The sequence below is a fragment of the Callithrix jacchus genome, chromosome 15 (genome assembly GCF_049354715.1).
Source record: "Callithrix jacchus isolate 240 chromosome 15, calJac240_pri, whole genome shotgun sequence".
Classification (NCBI taxonomy): Eukaryota; Metazoa; Chordata; class Mammalia; order Primates; family Cebidae; genus Callithrix; species Callithrix jacchus.
This window is the reverse complement of record NC_133516.1, coordinates 5603504-5619449: the sequence shown is the minus strand read 5'-3', so window position 1 is coordinate 5619449 and position 15946 is coordinate 5603504. Positions and strand designations below refer to the sequence as shown.

Below are 15946 nucleotides of genomic sequence, written 5' to 3'. Positions count from 1 at the left end.
GAGATGGGGGAAGAGAAAGAGAGAGACAGGGAGGCAGAGAGAGGACAGAGAAAGAAGACAGAGATGGAGGCCAGCTGAGAGAGGAAGAGGGAGACCCAGAGAGAGGACCCAGAGGTGGCGAGAGCCTACTCAGAAGCCCCCACACCGCAGGGGCTCAGGCTGGTCCCCAGCCAGCAGCCAGGTGCTGCCTCCTGCTCACCCTCCCCTGTGGCCAGAGCCCCAGCTACTGCTGCCACACAGGAGGCCACCCTTTGGCAGCCCCAGCAGCTGTCCTGGCACCCAGAGTTGCCCTGGGCTGGAAGGAAATGCCTTCACATGGGCTGGGCTCCCCAGTGCCTGCCAGGCCTCCTGAGCCTCAGTTTCCTCACCTGTGAGATGGGGACCCCACCAAACTCAGCATGGGACTTTATGGAGCACCTACTGTTTGCCAGGCCTCAGCTGGAGGCTGGAGGTGCAGAGTGGCCAGGCTGGGCCGGGGCTTCCCTCAGGAGCCGGACATGCTGGGAGTCGGGGTGCAAGCAGGGCTGATCGTGATGATAAACCCCCAAAGTTGACAGGGAATGAGGAGGAGTGGCTCCCAGCTGAGGGAACGCTGGGCACAGGCCCTGAGGTCAGTGGGCACTGGACATGGAGGGGAATGGGGCCTGCCAAGAGAAAATAAACCTCACGGCCAGCCAGGCCAGTGGGGGGAGGGTCCCACCTGTGATCCCCAGTGCTGTAGGAGGCTGAGGCAGGAGGATTGCTTGAGGCCAGAGGTTTGAGACCAGCCTGGGCAGCACATCGAGACCCCAGCTACACAAAACATAAAAATTAGCTGAACGCGGTGACATGCACCTGTGGTTCCAGCTACTTGGTGGAGGCTGAGATAGGAGGATCGTGGGAGGCTGAGGTAAGAGGATCGCTTGAGCCCAGGAGGTAGAGGTTGCAGTAATGATTGTGCTACTGTGCTCCAGCATGGGGGACAGAGCAAGACCTTGTCTCAAAATCAGAAGAAGAAGGAAGAAAGAGGAAGAGGAGAAAGAGGAGGAGATGAAAAGGAGGAAGAGGAGGGGAAGGAGGAGGAGGATGAGAAGGAGGAGGAAAGCAGCAGCCCTGCCACAGAGTCCGGCCAGGCTTTGCAGCGTTTCATGCCCCTTCCCCAGTTTGTTGCTTCCTCTGGATTCTGCCCCCACCCCTGGGCCTGCCCTCACTCAGTCCTAGCTGCAGGTGCCTGTGCCCAGGTCTGTGTCCCCTCTCTGCCCAGGCCTCCCTGACAGGGTCAGACCCAGACCAGGACAGGGGTGAGTCTTGGCTGTCGTGTCCCCTCAGGGCCAGGCCAGGACAAGGGTGAGTCTTGGCTGCCGTGTCCCCTCAGGGCCAGGCCAGGACAGGGGTGAATCTTGACTGCTGTGCCCCTCAGGGCCAGGCCAGGACAGGGGTGAGTCTTGGCTGCCGTGTCCCCTCAGGGCCAGACCCAGACCAGGTCAGGGGTGAGTCTTGGTTGCCATGTCCCCTCACGGCCAGGCCCAGGCCAGGTCAGGGGTGAGTCTTCGTTGCCGTGGCCCTCAGGGCCAGGCCCAGACCAGGTCAGGGGTGAGTCTTGGTTGCCGTGTCCCCTCAGGGCCAGACCCAGACCAGGACAGAGGTGAGTCTTGGCTGCCGTGTCCCCTCAGGGCCAGACCCAGACCAGGACAGGGGTGAGTCTTGGCTGCTGTGTTCCCTCAGGGCCAGGCCAGGTCAGGGGTGAGTCTTCGTTGCCATGTCCCCTCAGGGCCAGGCCCAGACCAGGTCAGGGGTGAGTCTTGGTTGCCGTGTCCCCTAGGGGCCAGACCCAAGCCAGGACAGGGGTGTGTCTTGGCTGCCATGTCCCCTCGGGGCGAGGCCCAGACCAGGACAGGAGCGAGACGTGGCTGCCATGTCCCCTCGGGGACAGGCCCAGGCCAGCACTGGTGAGTCTTGGCTGCTGTGTCTCCTCAGGGTCAGGCCCAGACCAGAACAGGAGTGATTTGTGGCTGCTGTGTCCCCTCAGGTCCAGGCAAGGACAGGAGTGAGGCGTGGCTGCTGAATTTCTTGCCTGTCTGCCAGGGCACAGATCTTACATGCCAGGGACAGGCTGTGCTGCCCTGCCCTGGGGGTTGCTGATGTCAGAAGGGGCCATGCCCCACCCAGTTTTCCAGGTGATAAGGGGGCCAGGCCTGAGGAAGCAGGAGCTGGGGGACCAACAAGAGCCCTAGGCAAGTAGAAAGTGTGAGCGCAGGTGTCAGGGGGTGTCTTTGTGGGGCCATATGACCCGGTTCCTTCCAGGCAGCCCTCCCCTCCAGCAGGAGGTGGGTCACCGGGAAGCCCCTGGGCCCCAAGCACTGACACTGCACCACCACCCATTCCCAGGCCCTCAACATCAGTGAGCACTACCCTGTGGAGGTGCAGCTGAAGCTGAGCCAGGCACACAGTGTCCAGCCCCTCAGCCTCACTGTCCTGTTGCTGCTGTCACTCCTGCCCCCTCAGCTGTGCCCTAACACTTAAGCATCCCCGCTCTAGAGCCTGCTGCCTTTTAGGACTCAAACCCCAGCCTCCCCAGTCTATCCAACCCTGTGACTGCAGTCCGCCCCACCTTCTGTTTGATTTGGCTCTTGCTCTTTGGCTGGGCTTGTGCCTAGATGAGGAGAGGAATCCCGGGTCTCCAAGGCTGGACTCGTGCCACCCGCCAGGTAGTGTAGTATAGGGAGTGGAGACAAAGTGGGGTCTGGGTTGTGGGAGGGGAAGGGAGGGCTCAGAAAGAGGAACCGAAACTTTTTTTTTTTGAGACGGAGTTTTGCTCTCGTTACCCAGACTGGAGTGCAATGGCAGGATCTCGGCTCACCACAACCTCCACCTTCTGGGTTCAAGCGGTTCTCCTGCCTCAGCCTCCCGAGTAGCTGGGACTACAGGCACGCACCACCATGCCCAGCTAATTTTTGTATTTTTAGTAGAGATGGGGTTTCACCTGTTGACCAGGATGGTCTCGATCTCTTGAGCTCGTGATTCACCCGCCTTGGCCTCCCAAAGTGCTGGGATTATAGGCGTGAGCCACCGTGCCCGGCCAAAACTTTCTATAACAAGGAAAGTGACGGAGAACAAAACTTCCAATGGGCGAGGTGTGGCACTAGCACATATACCAATGGGCCATCTTTATTGTGGATTGGGAAGAATCACCAGGATACCATGAAGCCCCCGTAGCTACAAGGAGGGTGATTAAGCCACTCCATCAAACAGCTTCCCTGAAACCAGCAAACACCGGGAAATGTTTCAGCTCATTGTAATCAGTGAGCGCTGCAGTCAGGCCTGTCGTAACAGCCACGCAGCTGTGCTTGCCACCCGGGTGCTGTTGTCTGGGTTGGCACAGGCTTCTGCCTGTCTGGCAAGGTCCAGCCAAGGCTGGTTAAGGCAACAGGTGCACACAAAAAATCTGCACCAGTTGTGTAACCTAAAAAGCTCCTATTTGAACCCAGGAGCCCCAGGAAAGGGGCTGCAGGACACAGTAAAATGTGAGCAGTGTGCCAAGCGAGCCCTCCCTCCTCACCTGCCACTGCCCCAAAAGAGCAGTTAACAGGCCATGTACTAACTCTGATCACATTTATGGTATGGAACCATTGCCCCAAGGTAAACAAAAATAAAGGTATTCCCAGGTATGTTTGGCAAAACAAATAAGTGAAGGTAATTAAAACCCTTAGAAATGGCTGTAAGTTGAGATTACAAAAAAAACAGAGGCCTCTGGGGCCACAGGCTGGGGAGCTTTTGGAGTTCCTGTCCCCGGGCCCAGATGCTCAGACCACCCACATAGCACTCTTCTCGTTCTGCTGCTCCCCCAAAGGCCATCACTGTTCTACAACAGTTCAAGTCAGACATCCAGGATCCCCAGGCCAAAGCGCGCCACATCTGTCTGTTCCCAGATCTTTCTGTTACAAAGGAGCAAAGGTTGGCCCAGACCAAATGGTGGTGAGGGCTCTGGGAATGCAGGCTCCAGATGGTGAGGGCTCTGGGAATGCAGGCTCCAGAAAGGGTAGGTGCATGCGGCTCAGGAGGCTGCTAGAGATAGGCAAATCCCAGGTGACACCATCAGTACCTGGATGATTCCGGAGACTATCTAAACCACATGGCTGAGACCACGCCCAGCATGACACACATCTACCCTTGCTAAATAAAGGCTGCTGCTGGTCAGGGGCACTGTGGGTCAGCCTCTAGCCCACAAGCTCTCTTCACCCCCATGTGTTGTAATAAGCAACACAATCTGAGGCTGACTTCAGCCCAGGACTGCAAGCCTTTGCTGCAGCTGTGCTTTATGAAAAGCACTTCAATGCTTTTCAACCTACTGCCTAGGACCCAGGGAGGTCCAAGTCAAGTTCCAGAGTAGACAGCTGACACAAGGCCACCGGCCCTAGCCCTTTGCAAGTTTGCTGCCTCATGAGCAGGGCTGAGTTGTTAACCAGTTTCTGAAGTCAGAGGGCAATGATGACTCCAAGGTCCCCAGAGAAGTTCCTTCCCCCTCAAGAATGCACATACAAAGACATAGGTGGACAGGAAATCAATTTATTGGTTTATATTACTAGGGGGTAGCACAGTGGAAGCCCTCATGAGTGCAGGGCCTGCCACTTGTCCAGAGGGTCACGACTGGGGATATACTTAACCCCACAGCCATCTGAGATGAGCTGCTTCTCAGCCACTGTGTCTTCAAACTCATCGGCATTGAACTTGGTGAAGCCCCACTTCTTTGAGATGTGGATCTAGGGAGGCAATGCAAAGAGCTGAGTCAGGAGGCCTGCGGCAAGGTAAGGTGGGAGAAGGGGGCTGCAGCCCCACATACCTTCTGGTGGCCAGGGAACTTGAACTTGGCCCTGCGCAGGGCCTCAATCACATGCTCCTTGTTCTGCAGCTTGGTGCAATGGACATGATCACTTGGCCAATGTGAACCCTGGCCACAGTGCCCTGGGGCTTTCCAAAGGCACCTCACATGCCTGTGTGGAGTCTACATTGGGGCAGTGCAAGGTGAGACACATGAACATACATCTGGAGGGCCTGTCTCCAAGGTCCCTTAGAGCAACCCATACAAGAAACAGGATGCATACACTACCAAGGAAGCTGCTGTTTGCAGCCATTGCACACTGGGCCCCCATGAGGAAAGGAACCCAGTTGGCTTAATTGGCTGCAGAGGATCCCAAGAACCACTGATACATCTTGCAAGGCACCCCTGGGCTCCTCTGCCAGCTCTACCTGCTTGCCGGCAGATGGCTGCCATCAAGCTCAAGCAAGGAAAACCATTCCCACTGCACGTGCTTCCCTTCACCTGTGACTAAGAGGTTGCTAAGACTTACTCATGCTTTCTTGCTTGTATCTGCAACAGTCCACAGGAAGTAGTCCTACTGAGTGACCACTGAAAGTCACTTGCCAGCTGTGTCCTGGCTTTTCTAGTAGTCAGCCATGGTGGCTGAGTCACTGGGGCCACCTCTATGCTCTGACAAATTAATGCAAGCCTAATAATGTAGAGACTCCAAGTTATGGGATAACTGCCTTCAAAAGTCCCAAACCAGGCTCACCTGTCAGCCCCAGCACAGGACAACACCTTGTTAATGCAGACAACGTGGAAGGGATGGAGCCGCACTCAGATATGAAAGCCATCTTTGCCACAACTTTTCACCATGTACTTATTGGCACAAATTTGGGCAGCCTCCAGGGCCAGGTAGAGGTGAAGGAAAGCAGCAAAGTAAGAGAAGGCAGTAGAGAAACATCCACCATGACCATCTCCAGCTTGGGAGAAATGTGTTGGTTGAGTTTTGTGAAAAGGCTCAAACTCCCAATACCAGTGCAGTGCATGCAAATGGGGCTGAGGGAGCAGGAGGACAACTGGGGGTGATTCAGAGAATCTGGTCTTACCTTCAGAGGAGAGCTGCTCATATTCATCCAATATCATGTGGCCACAGAGGGGAAACTCATCCACTTTTGCCTTCTTCTGCCCCAGGTCAAAGATGCGAATCTTGGCATCTAAAAAAGAATTGGGTAAGTGTGCAGGGGGTGTCGCGGACGGATGCTGGGTCAGTAGGGTCAAGCTAGTGCAGCAGCTCTTCCACTACTTACCAGGGACACCTCGGCAGAAGCAGGACTTTGGGTACGGCTTGTTCTGACAATACCGGCAACTGCAGGGGAGTGGAAAAACCCAGGTCAGGTGAGGTTCACAGAAAACTCAACCATCAACCCAAACGAGGGAATGCATGTCCACTTCTAAGCTGCTTCCATTCAGGGAAATGAGCTCCAAAGCAACACTTCGCTGCTGCAGCAGACAGCACCCGAGTAGAAACATAAAAGCCACCTTTTCCCGTTACTTTATCTTACACTTCCTGGAAAGTAAACACTTTGCAACAAGTTTTCCTAGTTAAAAATGCTCTCTCAGACACTGTGTACTACAAATTCACTGCATTATCATTCCACAGCTCAGGTCACCCAACTGAACACTTCACGTCCGGGAAGGCACGCGGCAGGTCGCCCGGAAATAAGACAGGGAACGCACACAAAGGCCCCGAGAGGGTATTTAGCGCCCGAAAATGCGGCGAGCTTGCAGGACAGAGGGAGAGAGATGAGGGGAACTTCGCTTCCACACTGACACTGGAATGAAGGAACAGACAATAATACTTAAGACTGAAAAGAACCGGGGGATGTGAGGCAAAACATAGGGTCAGTTCCCAAAACAGGCAGCCGAGGGGGGCGGGGGGTGGGGGGCTCCGCCTGACAGGTACTTTCAGGGCCCAAAAATAGTTCTTTCCCGCTCTCATTTCCCAGCCCTTAAAGTACATGGATTCAAAACTCACCAACGGGCGGGGCGGCGGCCCATAGCGACACCAGGATCTTCAGTGGCTGCAACGAAGGAGAGAGTCGGAATGGAAGACGAGAACAAGCCTAAAACCAGGGGTCAGAACCTGCAAAGGCATGGCCAGATACCACAAGCGTGCTCACTCACCGTGCGGAAGGAAAAGAGGCGCTCCTAGCTGGGCGCGGTGGCTCACGCCTGTAATCCAGCACTTTGGGAGGCCGAGACGGGTGAATCATGAGGTCAAGAGATCGAGACCATCCTGGGCAACATGGTGAAACCCCGTCTCTACTGAAAATAAGAAAAATTAGCTGCGCATGGTGGCACGTGCCTGTAATCCCAGCTATTCAGGAGGCTGAGGCAGGAGAATTGCCTGAACCTAGGAGGCGGAGGTTGCGGTGAGCCGAGATCGTGCCATCGCACTCCAGCCTGGGTAACAAGAACGAAACTCCGTCTCAAAAAAAAAAAAAAAGCTCCGCGGTGGCAAACTCGATGAGTCCCGGAGCAGAGCGCCGGCTGCGCTGTACCGCGTGAGGGAGGGGGCGTGCCTACGGGAGGGAGGGGTCGGTGCGGGGACAGGAAACCGCGCCAGCGCAAAAATGCCCAGGCCGCGCCCTCCCGCGCACACCATTGGACAGCAGGGGCGTCCGTCAAAGGCGAGGGGCGGGAATTCCGTTCAATCTGAGCATGGTCATTGGCGACGACAGGCGAAGAGGAGGCTGGATAGGCGGGGAGGGGAGGAGCTTCCGGTGGGCGCCTGGAGGCTGAGAGGAGCGATGGATCCGGAGGCAGGGAGCGAGGCAGCTGTGGGCTCCGGCGGGCGGAGGCGAGGGCGACCCCGCCCCACCCCGCTCCCCCTCGGTCCCGCTTTCCGCACCTGCGGGTCCTCGGGCCGGCCCTCCGGGGCAGGCGGGAAGTCCCTTTCTGGCGTCGGCGGGTTGTCACTGTCCTCCCCTGGGGACTTGGCGGACAGGCGTCCTCTGAGGTCAGGGCCTGGGCGCCGCAGAGGGGCCGCCCCGCCCTTCCCACTCCACTGTGCTCTGAAAGCGCCTCGGGGCGCGTCTGTGGGGTCCTGGGGAAGCAGCGCCGACCCCACCCGCCCACCACGCAGCGTCCAGGGAGAGGTGGGCAGAGCGGCCCCAGTCAGGCGTCCTGGGGGAGGTGGCGTCTGGAGGTGTCTGTGCACCATTTCGCGCGTGGCGCGCGGTGGGGTAACAAAGTCTTCCCCGTCCCTTGACAGCCGTGGCCGCCGGGGAGGGAATCCTGCTCTGCTGCGGGCGGCCGTGGGCTGGGGCGCTTCCCGCCAGACTGGCTCCTCGGGGAGGTGGGGAAGGCGAGCCCCGCAGAAAAGGCGGTGGCTTCCCTCGACCGAGCCATCCCTCCGGCCGGTCTTCCCGCGGGAGGGTTCCGGCACCCATGGGACTGCGGGGCCCCGCCCAGGGTTTCCGGGAAAGCCCCGCGTTTCCCGCCATCCTTCCCGCGCCAGGAGGGTTCCCAGCTGCTGGTGATGCTGCCCAGGCGGCTCCCCCCAGCGCCACCACCCACCTGGGAGCTCGCCGCTGGGTTTGGCCCGTCTGCTCTGGTTCCTCTTGGCTGGGCTCCGAGGCCTGGCGTCACTTCCCGTCTCCGCCGCGGCTCTGGCGACCCTGCTGGGTGGTGCAATCCGAGGGGATTGCATCCTGGTGGAGAGGACACTTCCCTCCCTCTCCCTTCCTCTCCTCCGCCCGCTTTGGCTCCCTTGTCCTTGCACGCTGCCTTGTCCACTCGTGTGTCTGGCCCTGTGTGTGTATGTGTGTGACCGACGCGAGCCCTTAGTCACCTCTTGCTACTGTTTTTTCCCATGTTATCACTTGTCTCTTGACTGTGTGGTCTGCGGGTTGTGCTTGGTCAGACGGGATTTTAGTTGTCGTGTCATCAGAAGCTCCAGGCTTTCCTGACGGCTTCTGGGGGTTCTTGTCCGTTTGTTTCCTTCTGGCTCACACCGTGTCTTGCCCCCTGGATGCTGGGCACCGGTTCCGAGTGATGGGTAACAGGTGACCCCACGTTTTGGTCCTTCCCCACCTGGTGCTCCTCATCCCCCAGGGTTCTGAGGGACCCGCTCTGGGAGGGCTCTTGGGGAGCCAGGGACTATGGCCCAGGGTCCCTCTCAGGCTGCGGTGAAGGTGTCCACTGGGGCCCAGCCATCCTATCTGACTGACTGAAGAGGCTGTGGCAGGAGGCCTCAGCCCCCCGCCCTCCTCACAGGGCTGCCGGGCTTCCTGCAGACCTGCAATCCAATCGAACCAGCAGGGGAGGGCGCCCCAGACCCAGCCACAATCTGTGTACTACCTGGTATCCTAAGTGACTCGCCTCACCTCTCTCCTCTGTGGTTTTCAGTGGTCTCACAGGTCCACCCTGGAGCATGCTGGAGAGGGCGCCATGCTCAGGGTGGAGGCTGTTCCTGCGTGCTGTGAGTCAGAAGCGCCCTTGCACGTGTAGACCTGTGTTGGCTGTTGGAAGCCCCGAGAGGAAGGGCCGCCTCGAGAGCGTGTCCTTGGTGTCACCAGGAGCAGCAGGCCACCTCCTGGGGCTGACACTGGCCGGGGCCTGCATTTCTGAGGGCGGAGCATGCTTTGACATCCTGAAAAGGTTGCAACACCCATCACAGAGAACCCCAAGAAGGGAGACTCTGCCACAGAGACCCCGTGTGTCCCACAGGGGCTGCGTCGTGTGCTCTCTGGCCCTTCATGGAAGTCTTTCCCAGCCCTGGTCCAGGAGTCCCGGTCCTACATCCCCAGGAGCCAGCGGGAGGCTCGTTGTGGTCACTGCAGCCCCTTCTGCACGGTGTGAGTGCCCCACGCCAGCCTGGGTGGCAGGATGTGCCCTGCACCTCCAACACCCTCCCCCTCTCTGCCCCAGGTGGGGCAACCTTGCTCTGCAGACAGAGGAGGCCTCTCCTTTCCCCATGCAGCCCTGAAGGGGAGGGGCTGGGGCTGTGGGGGCAGCCCCTGGCCTTGGGGGTGGGATGTGGAGGGCTGAGTGGGTTCCGGAAGGGGCCCCGGGAGGCCCTTGGCATCTCATTTCCCTGGAGACGCACCCCATCCTTCCCCCTGGGACTGGCAGTTGACTTCCCGATGATGCTCTCGCTCTCTCGGTGGTTCTGAATTTGTCACCGAGGTTCTGTGGGCAGCGAGTGCTTTTCCTGTTGGCCGCCATCACCTCTGGGCAATACGGGCAATACAGGGGGCCCTTGGTGACAGCTCCTGGCCCCTTCCAAAGCCACCTGGCTCTCCTTGAACTGGAGGAGAGTAGGTTGCCGGGCCTTCCCTGTGGAATGTGTTCCTGGTAGGTGGGGACAGCCCCTCCCCCAGGGGTGTTGGGTAGAGGGTCCTGGGGCACCTCAGGATACGGTCAGGCCCCCCGAACCCCCATGCTTCTGGGCCATCTGCCTGCTGGCTGTCCTCTGTGAACCCTCTCTCCCTTGAGCCAAGGCACCGGCCTGGTGCCCCAAGAAGGAACAGTGAGGAGGGCCGACTCTCCCTGCTGTGGGGGCCTTGGGGGCCTGGACGGGGACTGCATCCTCCCTACCCCAGCTGCCCAGCGCCCTCGCTCAGGGAATGCTCTTCCAGCAGCCTGTTTCACAGATGGGCATGGTCACGACAGCAGCCAGACCCTGTCCTGGCCCGTGCAGCCACCTGGATGGATCGGCGCCCTCCTGGACTTACTGGCTCCATTGAGGGTCCCAAAGGAGCTGCCCCCGAGCACCCTGGGGGACTCCAGACCCCTCAGGTCTTGGCAGCTACCAACAGCCCAGGCAGGACCCAGGGGCTTCTGGGCACAGAGCCGCCACTCCCTGGCTCGTGAGCCCAGGGCCTCTTCAGCCGTCCCCTGTCGGGGAGCCTCCACTCCTGCTCTGGATCAAGGTCCTGCCCCCAGGGAGAGCTGGTGCCTTCGGGGACCGGGCCCTGATTGCAGTTGGAGAGTGCACCCAGGGACTGCGCTCCTCTTGGCTGCTGCCCTGCCTCCTGGGGGGCCTCCCCAGACCCCCGGCCTCTGGCCTAGGGAGTGTCTTGGTTTGGGAGTGCCCTGCCCTGGACACTGTTCGAGGATACATGCTTGCCCTTTGTTGGGGTCCAGGCACAGGGTGAGGGGCACTCAGCCCCACCACCTGTGTCTCTGGGAGCCCTGGCTGGGTACAGCACCTCTTCAGAGAGATCCTGTTTCTGGCCTGCCCCCCCATGCAGCTTGGGGCCCCAGTCGGTCACCTCCTAGCCAACACCTGCTGGTGTCCTAGCCTCAGCTGGGCCCTGCAAGCTTTCTGTGTGCCTGGGACACCCGGCCCCTCTGCAGGTGTTGGCAAACACCCCCACAGTGATGCCTGGGGGCCTCTCTGGGACTTTGTGTGCCAAGTTGGGGTGGGTGGTGGCGGGGATCTTTCCATAGTCACCTGCTTCCTGTCCTCCTCGGCCCTTGATTGGGGGGTACCCTGTCTGCTTGGTTTCCAGCCTGAGCCCCTCCCTGTGCTGGGCCAGTCCCCTAAGCTTCCCAGGCAGATTCCCAGGTCCACCCGAAGGAGCACAGAGCCCTGGACTGGAGCCCACACTGGAACCCAGAGGGACTCCTGGCCAGGGTTCCCAGTGGTGACTGAGTGCTGGACTCAGTCCCTGGCCGTAGATTTCAGGGAGCCCCACTCTGAGGGACTATTGCTTCCCTTTCCTCTCCAGGCTCCCTCCCAGTTTCCTGGGAGAGCGGGGATGGGGCTGTCAGAAGGCAGAAGGGAAGGTTGGGGTACCAGGGGTGTGGCTGGGGTGAGGGAAGGTCAGCTGGGCTACCCCCCTCCCCTGCCCTCCTTGGACTCAGTCCAGACACATCCTCCAGATTGGGGGCCTGTGCACCCTTCATGTCCTCCTAGTAGCCTGGCAGGTCCTCCTGGGTCTTCCTCAGTGTGGCTGGGTCCGCAGGCCATAAGCCCCAGCAGGGTGGGGGCCTGTGCTCTTGTTTTTGTTCCTACTTGCCCGGTCTCCCTGGGGAGGTCCCAGGCCAGGACCATTCCGATCTCTTTCCCTGCTGCCTGCCTGCCTGGGTGGCCTCCAGCTCACTGCCCCATGAGGCCTGTGACCTCCCGCCAGGGCAGGCCCCAGGAGCCTGGATCCCCCCAGTTTGTCTTCCACCCTTGCCTCCCCACATGTGTCCCTCCAGCCTGGGTATCATCCAGAGGGTTGGGGGATGGGCACCCCTGGTTTACCTAGCCCAGCCCCAAAGCAGTTCTCCTGGTGACCCTGCCAGGCATGGGCTTGGGAGAGGATGTGATGGAGCCACCACAGGGAGGGGGCAGGAGACTCCGGGTGACCCAGGGCAGGAGGGGGCACCCCAGAGGTTGAGAGTCCTGACAACACCACGGGCTGAGCTGACAGGTCGGGGCCTCAGGGGGACCTGTCGTCCTGCCCACTGGCACTGGATCTTTCTGGGCCTGGCTCTGCTGCCTCCCACCCCCATTCAGCTGGTGGCTTCTAGAGGCTTCCAGAGCATGCTTGGCCCCTTTGCCTCTATGCCATTGGGCCCAGTGGGAGCAGTAGAGTGTCTGGGGCTGGGGGTGGGACTAACACTTTCTGTGTCTTGCTTGCTCATGTCTCTTAGTGAGTGGACAGCCTGAGCCTGGGGCCAGCAACCCAGCCTCAATCAGAAATAAAAGTAACGATTCTGCCTGAGCTGCTGCTGCCCTTTCTACTCTGCCCCCTCATCAGGGATCAAGGAGGGCACACAGGGTGCTAAGCTCTCAGGAGGCCTGGGATTGACGTGTGGGATGGCTACAGACTATGGCCTGGTCCTCTCCTTCCCCTCGCTCATGTGCCTGGCCTTGGGCTGTGTGCTCTGAGGTCATGGGGACCCCTAGAGCTTTGTGTAAGATGCTGTGGAGCTGAGGGAGGGCCTGGCATGAAAGCTGGGCCTTTCCCCCGAGAGCCTTAGCTCCTGGCCCTTGTCTGCAGATGCTGGGATGGTGATATCCTTGTCAGGGGTTTGAACAAGGGCCAAAGCCACCTGCAGCTCTTCGCCCAGGGAACAGGCAGCTTTGTGGGCTGCAGTGGGGATGTCCAAACAGCACGCAGGCGCACCAGGAGCCAGGACGGCTTGGGATGTGTGTAGAGCGGTCTTCAGTCAGAGACACAGGTTGGTGTGGGAGTCCATGGCAGGGGCACAGTTGAGTCGTCTTCAGCAGCGGGCCCAGGGCACCTGGGATTGGCTGCAGGACAGAGTGGGTGGGGCTAAGAGGTGGCCACAGTGCCAGTCATTGGGCAGGTGCCAACAGCTTGGCCCCAGGCTCACCTGTGACTTTGGCTTTGAAGGGGCTGCTCCCAATGTGGTAGGGCGCCATACTTGATGGAGATGAGGTAGCTGCCAGGTGCCATGGGGGTAATGGTGACACGGTAGCCCTCAGGGCACTTCTGGCAATCCATCTTCACCTTGGAGGGGCCGTCAGTGGTCACCGAGAGGGCACCAGCTCCCGCATTGCTCGTGTTCATGATGAACTCAGCTGGGCTCCCTGGGAGCACAGAGGTCAGGCAGAGCCAGACTGGCCTGCCTCCCCATCCCTGGTCACCCAGCACAGGCTTGTCACCTCCAGATGCCTCCTGTTATCGCCCAGAGCTTGGAGGCAGGGTCCACAGACTCAACTGTGCAGTCTCCATAGGCAGACACCAAGCCTAGGTCTTCTCCATGCCCAGGCTCCCTGGCTTGGATCTTGAAGGGGCTTCCAGGATGTGGGTGCCATTGAACTTGACATCAATCAGGTAAACGCCATTCTCCTGAGGGATAAAGCACACAGCATACTTATCTGAGGAGCAGAGAGCCATGCTGTGGGCCTGGGGCCCCTCCTCAAACCAGCAAATGGTATCTGTGAGGAACAGCCTCAACCCTCACCCTTCCCATTTTGCCGGCCCATCAGTGAGCCCAGCAGCTCAGTGGGGTCCACCGTTTCTTCTGGTGCCATGCTGGACACCTGCACCCTGCAGCAGACTTCCTGAGGCCCGAAGCTTTAGAAACTCAAGCCACCCGCTGTCAGGGATCATTGGGACAGAAACCTTAGGCAAGCCACACCCAGGCCTCGCTGCCTCCTAAAGGTTACAGTGAACACCATCTGTGTGTTAACAGGCTCAGAGACAGGCAGGAACTTGCTTCAGGTCATGCAGCTGGGAAGGGCATGACTGGGCTGTCAAACAAAGCCCACTGGGCTCCTCCTACCCCCAAGGTTGCCCCGGGCCTATCTGCAAGTCTTGTGGTTGCAGCTAAAGAGCCGGGCAGCACTGAGGCTGGACTCTGGGTCTGTCCCTGTGGAGAGAGTACTGCAGGCAGGAGGCCTTCCTAATGGCCATGACTGACAAGCCACATCCCCAAGGGCTTGGGTCACCAATTGGGAAAGGGTGGCCTGGCAAAGGCAGCCCAGGAGTTGGGGCCCCGTCTTGGCTGCTTACAGAAGCGGTACATTCCTTTTGTACTCTTAGCCTCCTTCCAGCCAGCAGGGCAGGGTGGCCGGGCAGGGACAGGGGCTCACCTTGGTCAATTTCTGTGGCATAGCACTCCTCCAGGGCTCCTGAGGGGCTGTGCACCTTGGCATCGATCACCCCTTTGGCCCCATTCAGGCTGACTGCAAAAGAGGCTGGCTGGTTGACCTTTAGCCCTAACTCCCGGAAGCACAGCAGACATGGTTAGATGGGGGGTTTGGGCCAGTGCAAGGGAGGAAGGAAGGCCCCCAGGAGCGAGAGGCCCGAGGTCGCACTTACCCATCTAGCGTCCAACTGGGTTTAAAGAGGGAGAGCCACTTATATTCAAGAGGCAGCAAGCCACAGGCACAAGTCCGTGCCCCTACCACCACCCCCATGCTCTGCCATGGCACACACCCAGGTGGCAGGAAGGGAGGGCAGCCCCACCCTGTGGGCAGCACCCAGCAGGCAGCACCCAGCCTTGGAAGGCTGTCCCTCTTTAAACCACAGCCCTGGTGCTCAAGGGGCACAGGCTTCTGTTCAAAGCCTTTAGACCTGAGACATGAGAAAAACTCCACGTGGTGGGCAGGATATTTCCTGCCGACCCCAAGTGTGGGCTGCACCCGGCTAAACCAGAGGCCTGGAACCCAGAGTTAGGCCAGGGGGGTCACTCGATATAGGGCCTAGGCCTGCTCTGTGGTGGCTCTGGTCTGTCCAGGCCCAGGAGCCCCAGGTGGGTGGTTTCTCTCGGTGCCTCACCTGAAGGCTAGAAACAGTGAGGTGGTGGGCGTCGCCAGACGGAGAGGCCCCAGGTGCCACAAAGGGGCTGTCAGGGATGTGCTCCTCGTTGAACTTGACTGAGACTTTGTAGTCACCTGGGCAGGGAAAGAGCATAAGACCAGCTCAGCAGCCTGGGCAGCCCTGGGACCACCAGGTGAAGGGTGGAGGCCAGGCAGGGCTATCTGTACAACCCCTGGGTCCCAACTCCTCCAACCCCACCTCGTCCAGCCAGTTCCCAGTACCTGGCTCCTGGACCACATAAACCACACCGCAGGAGCCATACTTGCGGTCCTCAAAAAAGATCTCAGCCTTGCTGGGGCCCTCGACAGCAATGGCCAGGCCTCTGGCACCAGCTTCCCAGGTCCAGATACTGAATTCGGCTGTGGGAGAAGTGCCTCCTCACTGAAGGCTGCTCCACCAGCCTTGGCCCCCTCCAGGCATAGCCAAGGTAGGCATGCCTGCCAGCTCCTTCTTCCACCCCCAACCCCATCCCTGCCAATGCAGGAGAGCAAATGCTCAGGAGTGAGCAGGCCTACCTGGCACTCCAGCTTCAGCCCTCTCCAGGCCAGGGCCCCTAGCTCAGACCTTGTGGGCTCCCCCTTCCCCTAGGGGCCCCACAGTGAATTGGAAGGGGCTCCCAGGCACGTGCTGGCCCTTGTACTTGACGCTGACTGTGTGTGTGCCCATCTCAGCAGGAACAAAGCGGATGTAGTAGGTGTGGTTCTCCCTTCCACGATCTCAACCTCATGACTCTTGCCTGATGGCCTGGTCACCTGGGCTGTCATATCCTGGATGCTGATTTCTTCAGGGTGGTGACAGTGGTGACAGGCTGGTGAGCAGCAGCCCTGGGCTCCACCCCTCCTCTTGGGACTGCCTGAGCCCCAGGCTTCCCACA

General features: G+C 59.6%; 1 protein-coding gene, 1 non-coding gene and 1 pseudogene across 3 annotated transcripts; all 3 read right to left on the bottom strand.

The window, feature by feature from the left end:
• Positions 1 to 4529: 4529 nt before the first annotated feature.
• LOC118151229 (large ribosomal subunit protein uL16-like) lies at positions 4530 to 7366 on the bottom strand (annotated as a pseudogene). The gene is made up of 8 exons (XR_013526868.1): positions 7194 to 7366; positions 6965 to 7105; positions 6816 to 6861; positions 6088 to 6146; positions 5887 to 5994; positions 5550 to 5760; positions 4820 to 4981; positions 4530 to 4739 (listed from the first exon to the last, which is right to left on the bottom strand). The product of XR_013526868.1 is annotated as a large ribosomal subunit protein uL16-like (transcript).
• On the bottom strand, positions 5030 to 5164 carry LOC128931248 (small nucleolar RNA SNORA70). The gene has a single exon (XR_008479321.2). It is a non-coding gene; the product is annotated as a small nucleolar RNA SNORA70 (small nucleolar RNA).
• On the bottom strand, positions 6975 to 15755 carry LOC128928132 (uncharacterized). Its single transcript, XM_078350063.1, has 7 exons — positions 15588 to 15755; positions 15294 to 15431; positions 14343 to 15146; positions 13410 to 13596; positions 13118 to 13334; positions 7443 to 13034; positions 6975 to 7102 (listed from the first exon to the last, which is right to left on the bottom strand). The coding sequence occupies exon 6, from the start codon at positions 8490 to 8492 to the stop codon at positions 7506 to 7508; it is 987 nt and encodes a 328-aa protein (XP_078206189.1). The 5' UTR covers positions 8493 to 13034; positions 13118 to 13334; positions 13410 to 13596; positions 14343 to 15146; positions 15294 to 15431; positions 15588 to 15755; the 3' UTR covers positions 6975 to 7102; positions 7443 to 7505.
• Between the last annotated feature and the right edge of the window lie 191 nt (positions 15756 to 15946).

Excerpts from the sequence above, each read along its gene's own strand:
- LOC128928132 (XM_078350063.1), bottom strand. The coding sequence starts at position 8,492 with ATGCAATCCCCTCGGATTGCACCACCCAGCAGGGTCGCCAGAGCCGCG.